At 46.0% G+C, this 11,963-nt stretch overlaps 1 protein-coding gene across 1 annotated transcript in view; it reads right to left on the bottom strand.

The window, feature by feature from the left end:
* Window positions 1-2,094: 2,094 nt before the first annotated feature.
* Window positions 2,095-11,963, bottom strand: part of NINJ2 (ninjurin 2) — a 47,293-nt gene continuing 37,424 nt past the window's right edge. The window contains exons 2-4 of the mRNA XM_064654601.1: window positions 4,881-5,112; window positions 3,311-3,494; window positions 2,095-2,445 (exon numbers count right to left, since the gene is read on the bottom strand). Of these exons, the coding sequence (XP_064510671.1) occupies window positions 3,331-3,494; window positions 4,881-5,112 (396 nt within the window). The 3' untranslated portion in view covers window positions 2,095-2,445; window positions 3,311-3,330. The remainder of the gene's footprint in view (window positions 2,446-3,310; window positions 3,495-4,880; window positions 5,113-11,963) is intronic.

The following is an 11,963-nucleotide window of genomic DNA, read 5'->3' as shown; positions in this document are numbered from 1 at the left end:
CCTGTTTCAGTCTCTCTAGGTCTGCAGAAAGTGGGATGGCAACACAACAGTATTTCTCCTGTCTTCTTGGGTTTGTCATGTGGAACAAGGTGGAAACACTGAGCAAATACACATCCCACCAAAGCACAGGTGTGATGTGATCATAGAGAATGTGGAAAACAAAGTGGTCCTCCTTGCAAGCAGAGGAAAATTGCTGGAGAAGACCACAGGTGAGAGCCTAGACCCAGGTTTGGTACTTGGCACAGTCTACACAAATGAGAGGTCAACTCTTTCACAGCAGCTGCTTATTTAGATTCAATTTTGGCCCATTTTTGCTTCAGCTGTGTGTTGAGTATCAAAAGCTTGGCAGGAATGGGAGTCAAACATGGAGAGGGGAAAAGGCAGCCAAGGTTGCTAATGAGTGTGATTTCATTATAATGAGAAATTATTATTATTAAAGGTGATGGGGGAGAAATATTCTGGTGTGCTGCCAGTCTTTTGCTTGTCTGGGATGAGTGACAGGAAGCCTTCTCTGCTCAGGCAGGCCTCATGTACTGTCATACCTGATCTAGTAGCTCTCTGAAACAATGATGAAGTTAAGATCTAGTAAGGAAATTCCCCTCACTGCTTCTTTCCCAGGTGAACCTTTTCTTTTTTTCCCTCTCTTTACATTCAGTCATCAATGCTAATTGCTTTGCCTCCTGCTCCATGAAGCAATGAGTCCTAGGGTTTGAGATCTGCACACGGAATGCATAACATTTTACCTTTTCGTGAACCCAGCTGGCCAGTAGTGGCTGAGAGCCCTTAGCTTGTGGTTTTGCTTTGCCTACAAGTGGCTTGGTTACCCCTACAGTGAAGCCTTTTGCTGGAGGAGAGCAGGATAACAGGCTTCCCAGAAACATCCACCCCTGTCTGCTGTCGGTCTTGGCACAGAGCAAGGACTGAGTTAAGCAGCAAATCCAGTGTCACTCCAGACCTGTCATCCCCCAGATAAAGTGGAGGACAAGTCTTTGCCTGCTTCACCAAACAGATCCCAGACCGTGCTCAGCTTTGCCACTTTAAATTCTGGTAAATACATAACTGGTACTTTCCACCCTCCTCTTTTTATGCAACTTTCCTTCAGCTGCCAAAAAGTCAGTTGCAGGTACCAGCTGATGCTGGCCTGTGGCCTTACCCACCACCTTCTGAGCAAGGTCATTCACACCCTCTTCAGAAAAAAGCACCACCTGTGACTTACAGTGAAATTTAGTTCTGTAAAGCCAAATACAGAATACAAATTAAATCTGTCTGTATCTATTTCTAAGTGTCAGACACTTCTAGTAGCTCCTCAAGACCACTATGAGGACGTTTTCATGCCATTTCTGTCTCAGTGGTAGCAAGGATATGCAAAATTAAAAATCCATATTGAACTCTGATTTTGCAGTACAATGAAAAAATCATTTAATAATCAGAAGAGCATGTAATTGTTTTAACAGGTTTACACAAGGCTATTAAAATATCCATTTCTTAGCGTGACTACAAAGTTAAATTTAGAATAAAAAATTTTTACTCTTTAAAAAATATTTCGAAACTTGTTAATTCAAAGGATCTCTTTTTTTAAGGATACAAATTGTTCTAATCCACGGGAATTTCCAGCATTGTCAATATAAAATCAATATATTTTAAAATATTTGTATTACTGATAAGACCTTAAACTATAATGGTGATTATTTAATGAAGTAATACACTATGTAACTGTCATTTCTCATTGTGGCAATAAGCCCAGACTGTTTCCTTATGTATAATGTTTCTTCATTTTCTACTAAATACTGTCAGGCCATTCTGACATCATTCCTGATAGGTCCCTGATGATGACATCAGACCATAATAAGTATTTTTTCTCATTGTTAATATTCCAATGCTGGAAGTACCTGATTGTTTTCTTAACTGGGTTGCATTTAATTTTAAACAACTAGGAAAACATTTGAACTGGTTTAACTATGTTGACGTGCACACACTTTTCTGTCCTCCCATGAGAACTTTTTTTTTAGTCTGAGAAACCCATTCCAACACTTGGGATGTAAACTATTAGATGGAGTTGCTTTAAGGAGAGAGACTTACGTTTGAGACAAAAAAAAAAGCTGGACTCTTCTTATTTATTTAGCCTACAAAGTAAATCATTCAGTCTTCTCTACCGAATGAGCCAATATTGAATATGTGAAGCAGTAAGAGATGAGATTTACAGAACTGTGCTTTGAAACCATGTACCTGCTGCTATTCCCTTGCAAAGTTTGCTCTAGCTTGGAAAGGTGATGTTTCCACCCCTTCAGAACAGCAAAAGCATTACAGGAGGGGGCCAGTATACCATGACACACACAGAGTTTCGAAAGTTTAACCCAGTTTTCTGGATTTGTCAATGGGCTTCTGCTGAGGTCAGTGAAGACGTAGAGGAGGAGAGCTTTTCCTTCCAACTGCACTCCTCAGATCCTGCAGGGAAGATAAGAAATGCCAGTAAGGTCAGGGCAGGCTCCTCTGTGCTGTGTAGCCAGAGAGGAGCAGTCACAGCATACTGGGTCACTCGACACCATGACCACCCCTACACGTGTGGGCTGCTGCTCCTCAGCACTTGCACCCTTCTGGATCCCAAGCAAGCAGTGTTTCTATAGAGGCTTTTGACCTTTGCATCCTTCCTCATCATATCATATGTCTGTTGAGCTTTCCTGTTGGCTGTTGCCCCAGTATATTGCATTTAAACTGTGTTTACATGTTTCAGGCCATGTTAGCAAGAGCTGTGACCTTTACTTCTTGACCTAAAGTTCTTTTGATCTAAGAACGTGTCATTCCCTCACTGACCTGACATGGGAACCCAGGCATTTGGTTGGACTCTTATTAACAAGACTGTTGAAAATGAGCACTGGATTCTTAAAAGAGTCCCTGCCAAACCACACTGGCTGTTGAGAAGGGCTCTTTTACCCTGGCCTAACCAGCACATTCCTTTTCTTCTGCTAATAGTGCTGCCATCTCTGGATACCTCCCAGAATGCATTTTCTTTCCCAAGTTTAGCTCCCATCCACAACTGCAATTTGTATCTAGCATGAAATCTGCAGCCTTCCAAAAACCACTTGCTGCTGATAAATCCCAGCAACTGGGATGTTTGGTGGTCTTGCTTTAAGGGAGAAATCCTGCTTCTCTGAGGGAATTTGTTCAGTGGCCTCAGATTCTTGTGGTACAGCAACATGCCTCTAGGCAGGCTTTGTTAATTTGTGCATCTTTGCCTTCTCCACCTTTCAATGATATTTTCTGAAATTGAGAGCCCTCCCAGAGGCCAGCTGGGAGCTCACCCTTTTCTTACCTGACTCCGTGCCCCATGACTTAATAAGGTCGAAAATTCCTGTTAGGGTAAAGGCCAGTCTTCTGTACCCCAAAGGCTGTGATGAAGATGTTGAGGATGACTGTGATGAAGATGAGAGCTGTGGCAGCATTGTTGAGAATGTTCAGGCGGGGTTGCTTTGCAATGTCATTCAGGTTCAAACGAGCTGTGCGATACAGTGCAAAAAGAGAGGGAGGTTTGCAGATTGACTCCAAGTCCCCCAGCCCATACAAGCTTTCCCTGCTTGATGAATGTCCATGGTGCCCCTGGGCACTGAGGCCACAGAGCAGGGGGAATAGTCCCAGGAATTTACCAGGAGCCACAACTTGCTCTAAGATGATGTAGAAGAACGGAGCAGAGAAAAACACTTTTTTTTTTTTAATGTCATGTATTTGTTTTGCCGTGGAGGTGCCGTGGCCCTGCAGTGGGTCAACCCTAAATAGCCAAGTTACTGCTGCACACGAGCCAGACATGTGCCACGCCCCCTGTACTGCATGGCCATGGGACATGGCGAGGGAAGGCTGTGTGACATGAGAGACAAGGTCAGCAATGTTGTACTTGGGTGGGGATGCCTGTTCCTCTTTGCCACTCAGATCTCATATATGTGATCTGACAGAGCTATCAACCCCCTCCTCACCCACAGACCAGAAGGTATCTGGGTACATAAATGGGATCATCCCTAGCTGATGGACACTGACCTGTTTAGACAACAGGAATTCAGGTTTACGGAGGCTGTCTGGCCAATAAGCCATGTAAGCAGCAGCCTTGTAGCTCCCTGCTCTCAGCTGTGGTCCCCTGTCCCCTTTCTCCTCACAGCTGGCTCCATCCACCACAGCTGCCACCAGGAAAGGCTGTGGCATGTGGGGCCGGGGAAGGAACACATCACAGGATGTCCTGTAGCCTTCAATCCTCTGTCCCACATAAAAGCCCACAGAGGATATACAGGAAAATGCAGCGTTCTGCAGGCTTTTAATACTGAGCAGTGTTGGAGGTGGAAATATAGCAACTCCTGTATCAGATGGAGCACTGGGGAAGCCTGTCTGAAATGCTGATGTTAATATACTGTCTGTAGGGCACTAGGAGAACTGTGGAATTGGTTAAAGTGGGGTTAATACAGGAAATACCTCTGCCTAAGTTGTTCTGTTAAGTCACAGCTCAACTGAGACTAAAAGCTCAAGGCTAAAATGTAGTGTCTGCAGGAGCTACTTGAAAGAGCATATAACAGCAAGGGCAGCAAATGGCCCACCTTGGCCAAAAACCAGGTCTTTCACTGTGACCAAGGGTCAGCAGTGGGAAAGTGAAGGAAGAGTTGTGCTCAGAGATGTTGTGCAAGTGAAAACCAACCCACTCAGCACTTCGAAAAGCAGTGACACAGACCTCCCCACCGCCCGCATCAAGCTGCCTTCAACCCTTCTGCAGCCCTGGTTGGAGCCAGAAGGGAATGATTTGGGAGACGAGGCTTCTCCCTTCCACCCCCACACCAGCCAAGCCATGGGGTTCTCTGCCCCTGCAGCACCCTGCGAGGGTGCACAGCCTTCAGTGGCCACCTTACCAGTGATGATGAGGAGAATCCCGATCATCATCTGGAAGAAGAGGGAGATGCTGATGAGCACGATGAGGGTGGCATAGTACTGGAAGGACGGCCCCTGCTCCAGCACGGCTTTGAGCTGCGTGACGTTGGCCATGAACAGCGCCACGTCCAGCATGCTCTCGGCCACGCTCTTCTTCGTCGCGTAGTGGTTGATGTTCATCGGCCCGTTGATCCGGAGATGAGGATTCACGCCCTGGGGGGACAGGAAAAATCCCATGAACTGGTGATACCACTAAACCAGCAGACACATCTGTGCCACACGGGGTGCTGCCTCCTCCTTGGGGTTTGTCTAGAAAGCCTGGGAAGGAGTCAAAGTTGAGCGTTTTAAATGTGTCGAGTGCATCCAGTTTCCCCTCAGAGCCACCTCGTGGTATTAATAGGGACAAGATACTTGCGGTGATCAAGAGCTCAGCAAGGTTAAAAACATACCAGGTATTTTTGTGGAAAACAAGCTCGTCCAGAGTTACAATAGCATAGATTATCCAAAGCCAGGGGTTTTGCAAAGAATATTAAATTCTCCTCCTTCAGGGCACAGACAAGCCTCAAACTTACAGGGGGTTAGAGAGAGATCTCTTTGGGTTGGGTATTGTGTTTAATGTCATTATCAGTGATCTGGATGAGAGGATTGAGTTTGCAGGCCACACTGCACTGGGCAAGAGTGTTGCTCTGCTGGAGGATACAAAGGCTCTGCAGAGGGATCTGGACAGGCTGGATCAATGAGCTGAGGCCCATTTCATGAGGTTCAACAAGATGAGAGCTGGGTCTTGCACCTGGGTCACAACAACTTCATGCAGTGCTACACACTTGGGTAAGAGAGGCTGGAAAGCTCCCTGACAGAAAAGGGCCTGGGGCTGCTGGCTGAACATGAGCTGTCAGTGTGTCCAGGTGGCCAAGAAGGCCAATGGCATCCTGGCCTGTATCAAAAATAGTGTGGCCAGCACAACCAGAAAAGGGATCATCCCCCTGCGCTGGGCACTGGTGAGGCCATATCTTGAATGCTGGGTTTGGTTTTGGGCCCCTCACTACAAGAACATTGATGTGCTGGAGTGAGTCTTGAGAAGGGCAACGAAGCTGGTGAAGGTTCTAGAGAGTAAGTCCTATGAGCAGCTGAGGGAGCTGGGAGGGTTTAGCCTGGAGAAAAGGAGGCTCAGGGAAGACCTCATCACTCTCTACAACTCCCTGAAAGGAGACTGCAGCCAAGTGGGGGGCCAGTCTCTTCTCTCAAGACAAGCAGTTGTCCTATTGACAAGCAATAGGTCAAGAAGAAATGGCTTCAAGTTGCACCAGGAGAGGTTTAGATTGGATATTAGGAAAAGATTTCTTTAACAAAAGGCTTGTCAGGCACTGGAACAGACTGCCCAGGGAAGTAGCTGGGTCACCATGCCTGGAGGTATTTAAAAGACATGTAGATGTGGCACTTGAGGACATGGTTTAGTGATGGTCGTGGCAGTATTAGGTTAATGGCTGGACTTGATGATCTTAAAGATCATTTCCAACCTAAAAAGATCTATGATTCTCTGAACACTTTTTGCTGGCTTCTATCTTAGACAAGGTGCTAGAGCAGATGGGATGATCCACTTTCTTGTTTCTGAAACCAAGGGCAATATTTCTTCAGAACATCAGACACTGAAATGCAACAAGACAAGGGGTGGGATCCATCACACCTGACTTTAACTAATCATTCAGGCACATTTTTTTGTCAGTGGAAAGAAACAGCTATTTGTAAGAGCCAAATCACCTGGTTGCCTTTAATCTAATTGCAAGGTGTAGGTAATTTGGCTGCTTTAAGCCATCCACCTTTTCTCTGTCTTTCTCTTAGTGAGTTCACCTGTTAACTCTCTTGACCCAAGTGATGAAAAAAACCAAAAAGTCAGAAAAGTGGATGATAGTTTTCAGTTCACCCAGAGCATCATAAGCTGGTAATAAACCACCAGCAAAGGCAACAATTACAAAAGATTTGGATCTATCTGCAGCAAGCTATGCTCTTCTTACCTTAAAAAGAAAAAACCCCCAACACTTAGATATATCAGATAGACTTTGGTTCTGGGTAATCAGCCTCCTGTCAGCTGCAGTAAAGACCAGCAGCCTTGCCCTCAGCACTGTCTGATGGGAACCCTTTAAAACCAGAGGTAAAGGCCAGGCTGGGCCTGAGGGGCCTTCTTTTGCTCAAAGTGGTGAGAGAGATTTCTTGAGGTGCATACTGGAAATGCCTACATCAAATGGTAAGTGCTTTTTTCATCTCTTTGTACCAGGTAAAATAGAAAATGTAGTCTTTCCTCCATGCTCTAGGCAGGATGCTAGGGAAGGGTCATGGCTAGTGCTTTATGCTGTGGTCTTGGGTCTCTTTGTGCATCCCTGTGCAAGAGGGGCTTTCTCTGTGCCAGGAGAGTGTGAGCAAAACCAGTGATCCTGGGAGAGCATTGTATGTGGTCGTGTGTCCGATGCTGAAGTTGGAGTTCAATTTTGAAAGGGGGTTGTGGCCCCACTCTAGTGGTCACCTTCATATGACAAAGCCACGTACAAAAAAGTGAGCAGGAAAGACTGTGTCTGTTCTGACCTATTGATGCCACTAAGAAGTGGCTAGCTAGGGGTAGAAAAGGGCTTTGGGTGATTTTCTTTTTTTTTTTTTTTTAGTTTGATAGCTTAAAATGTAATTCTTGCAGTTTCTGACAGTGATATTACTATGGTTAAGTGGTTCTTTTGCAAAGCTTGTATTTCTTGCTGTGGAAGGTAGAAGTTAAAAGATACTGTAAGGAGGCAAAGAACTCCAAGGCAGTGTGTAGGTGTTCAAGACTTAAACATTACAGTGTGGTGTCAGGGGCAGCATAGAGGCGTCTTGCATCTTGAGGAAAGGAGGCCAGCAAAAGGTCAGATCCTGTGAACACATTTTAAAAATATTTACTGAGGTACTACTGCCTCTTAGTTGGCCTGAAAGCACGTGATCCTGTTGAAACAGAGAGGAGCTAATACGAAATGGTGCAAGGTTTGTGATTTGATCCCTCTCATGTGCTGTTTTCCTTATTCCTGAGGAATCAGCCCTCTTCCTTGCAGCATCACAAGGCTGAGCATTGATAATTTATCTCTGTGTAATGATGAGTTAAGGGTGCGAGAACAAGGACGCTGTACAAACAGGACAGAGCTTTTGTTAAATGAGTGACTGGTACAAGGAGGCTGAGACATCTGTTTCTAGTTGCTTACGTGGAGAAAAATAAAGCAAGTCAGGAGCTCTTGTTGAATGAAAACACGTCCTCCTTTTGAGCTGCCCCCATGCTCCTTTACCTGGAGTGTGAAATGGGGCAGAGTTGCAATGTACAATGTACACAGAGTTGCTCTGTGTCCCAGATGATCAGGCAATGAAAATAGACAGCTTTCCTGTGGGCTTCTCTTGCATGGATGAGTGTGACATCATGTTCCTGTTTGGGACATGAAAACACAGGCAGGGACTGCTCTCCTATGTGGAGTAACTGGAACTGGGAACCTTTGCAATGGAAAAGGTGTGACTCCAGATTCAAAGCTCTCTCAGTTCAGACAGATCCAGAAAGATTACCAAAAGGATAAAGGCTGATGAAAGCTGGACACTAAACTTGGGTAGCTTAAGATTTGTGATGGGTGGCCCCCCAGCACCCACCTGGCTACAAACTCCTTTCAGGGAGTTGTAGAGAGTGATGAGGTCTCCCCTGAGCCTCCTCTTCTCCAGGCTGAAGAACCCCAGCTCGCTCAGCCTCTCCTCATAGGACCTGTGCTCTAGTCCTTTCACTGGCTTCATTGCCTTTCTGTTGACACACTCCAGCACATGATGCACTTAAGATGCAAGGAAAAGTTAGAGAAGTCCAGGGGGTTTATGGCTTTGGCCCTCAATGTTCTGTCTAGTCCAGCAGCTAGAAATGGAAGCCTGACGTCTCAAATAAGGAGAGGCTTAAACAAACCAGGAGTCTTCAGAGACCTGGTATTTGGATTAATGCAGGGGGATAGATTTGCTTGGGATGCCTGTGCCATAGCTGTCACCAGTGAACTACTGTGTCTGTGGGGTTTGAATGTGTGGTTGTGACTCTTTCTTTTTTTTAGCTGCCAGAATGCTTGCACAGCTTTCTGAAGACCATTTCTGCTTTTGCTTTGTTTAAAAGTTCGGTCCTGTAAACTGCTGCAGCTCAGGAACTGATTCACAAGCAACTTGGGTTTCCTTGTAGCAGGACTGGCCAGACAGCTGTGGGAGGTTGTGTGGGATCACTGAGGAGATTATGATTCCCTTTTGGCAAACAGAACCCTAAGTCACAGGACATACCTGAAGGCTCATCAAAGTGATTTATGTCATCAGGCTAGAGCTGGTGTCTTTCTAGTCGCTTTGAAAGTGTTACCCTTGGGAAAGTGGAGATCACTGTCTTTTCTCTATAATGTGTCAAAGAAAGGAAACCTGGATCTGGCAGTCAGACACCAAGTTCATCTTGAAAGCGTTGTTGCAGAGCCAGCATGTCTGCTGGAAAACAGCACCTACCAGTAAGCAGCACTTTCCCAAGATGGGGATCTGTCACTATTGCCCACTCTTAAAGAGTACGGAAACTGGGACTTGAAAAATTCCATCCCGGTCATGCAACAGTGCTGGATGAACTGGTGCTGGAGCTGATCTCCTGTGCCCCATTTTTGGATGTCTTGACTTTCCATGTGAAACAGCCTCTTTCCCTGCAAAGACTCTGCTGGCTTCAGTCTGACCTCAGGCAAATCCCCTTTCCATTTGCTTTTGTGTAAACGTGGCACAGCAATACAGATCCCTAAAGAGACTGAGTGAGGCATCTGTCTATGTTTTATAAGTCAGAGGATTAATTCTTACTCAAAGCATGCACACACACAAATATTCCAATTTCACTTCTATTGTTATTTTTGATTTTTGGAGGAATTCTTGGAGGAAGCAGGATGAATATCACCACGAGTGTGGATTTGGTTGTTTGTTTTTTTTTTTTAATTCCTTTTTGAACTTGATCTCTAGTTTTGCTGAAGGGAGCTGGCAGGCTTCAGGGCCTGTGAAACCTGGTTCTGGCACCAGAGGGCGTGCTGAGCTCCACAGCTCACTGAAACTACCTGAAAAATTTCCACTAAAATTAGTTTTGGAGAGAAATTCTTTGGGTTTTATTATGCATTTATTTTTACAAGAAATAGCTACCTTTCTTCTGTAAACTTTTGGAGGAGGTTCATCTAAATATTACTTTCAAAGCTGGCAGATTTTGGACCGAGGGGAGCACAGAGCTTTCTTAAACTTTCTTGGACAATTTCTACAAAACCTGCAGTTTTGCTGGTTTTTCAGTGCAGGAAAAAAAATAAATCAGAGAGCAGATCTAATTGCCAATCTGTGTGTACTTTGTGGGTTTTGTGACCCCATCCCCAGGGGAGAACAGCCTGAAAGAGACAGTGGGACAGCATGGGGCTCACAAGTATGAGAATGATAATCCTCTTCGTAGGAGCGCTCTGTCAGAGGGGGATGTCTGAGTAGAAGCTGTATTACAGGCCATTTGTTCCAAGGGGAATGCTGGAGAATGCCAAAGAAAACAGAGACATGGATGTAGGCTGTGCACTCGGAGGGGTGAGTGTGGGGACTCCCGCCACGGGGATCCCGGATGATAAACAGCCAACTGCTCACAGGGAGCACACACAGCACCAGGGAAAACCCGGGGGGTGTTTCCACAGTATTGGCTGTTCATCAGCTTTAGAAATACTTTGTAAACATCAGCTGATGAAGGTTAAAGCACGTTGAATGTCATCATCACCTTGCAAGGTAGGAGAGGAGCACAGTCACCTTTCTGTGGGCAGCAAGCAGAGAGGTTAAAGACCCAGCTCTCCATCACTGTGTCTGCTTTCAAGGGCACAGTTATTAGTTACTCTTCTTTACCAGGGAAGCTGACTCCCTGCAGCTCCTGACCACTTCACTTGGGATGAAGGGAGCGAATTTAAGTATTTTTGGCCTTCGTGCCTGGGCATAGAGAGCAGCAGCATCGGGAAGAGCAGCGATGGCCAGACGCCTGCTCACCCACAGGGTTGGAATTCCCTCACAGAGTTGTATGTGCCAGCCTGCGGGCAGGGAAGCAGGTCCATGCGCAGCCACACGTGTGCAAGAGAAGGGATACACAGGGAGCACTTTGGTCAATACCAGCTATATTGTAAACTTTGTGAGGCAGAGGCTGTTTTTCTCCAGTTTGGCACAACAGCAAGTATCTTGGCTGCGTTCCACGAACAGAAGTAATAGTAAACCTCGTCATGGATACTGCAGGCAAAAGGAAAACTGAGTGTGCAGGGCCAGGCCCCCTCTTCAGCCTCTGTGGAGGCTGTTGACTAGTCCAGTTGTGCTTAGGGTTTTTTTCTTTTAATATAGCCATCTGTTCTGCTCCCTAGGGGTCCCATTTGGAGCCAAATGGTTGTGTTGCCTTCAATTCATATTGCATAAATTCCAGAAAATACATCAGGGGTGCTTTTCTAGTGTCTTTCCATGTACCAGGCTGGTCCTAATGGAGATCTGTCTCTGAGGTGTTCCCATACTTCTGTGACAGGTCACTGCTGAGTTTAATGGAGAGCTAATTGACACTAACTCTTTGGATGAAAGCTCTCCAACCAAAATGTGACTTCCAGGAGCTGAGGGGCAGTGCCTTTTCCAAAGTGGGAGCCTAGGCAAATGGCAGGCACAGATCCTGTGTGCTTGACAAGCACTGTTTGTGTTCTCTGGTCTACCAAACTCCCTCTCTCCATTTGCTTTGTCTGCCTCCTGTGTCTCACCTCATAGCTACAAGAAAACTTGGTGAAGTCCCTCGGGCAGAGGTGTCACCATGGTGCAGCATTTAAGCTCATCCTTGAGCCCAGGGGTGCCAAAGCAGGACACTACAGCCGCTCAAGGATGAACGTGTGGTTGGGTGAGAGTGCCAGCAGAGCCTCTCCAATTTTTTATCCAGCTGAAAGGCTGGCATCATATTCTCCCTACAGCTCCTGAAATGAGGCCACACGAGAGCAGGAGGATAACAGCAAAACCTAACACCGCGTGGAGCTGAGGGGCTGGAAGTGGGTAGG

The sequence above is a fragment of the Pseudopipra pipra genome, chromosome 5, assembly GCF_036250125.1.
Source record: "Pseudopipra pipra isolate bDixPip1 chromosome 5, bDixPip1.hap1, whole genome shotgun sequence".
Lineage (NCBI taxonomy): Eukaryota > Metazoa > Chordata > Aves > Passeriformes > Pipridae > Pseudopipra > Pseudopipra pipra.
Note: the sequence above shows the minus strand (reverse complement) of the source record. Positions and strands in the feature narration are given on the sequence as shown.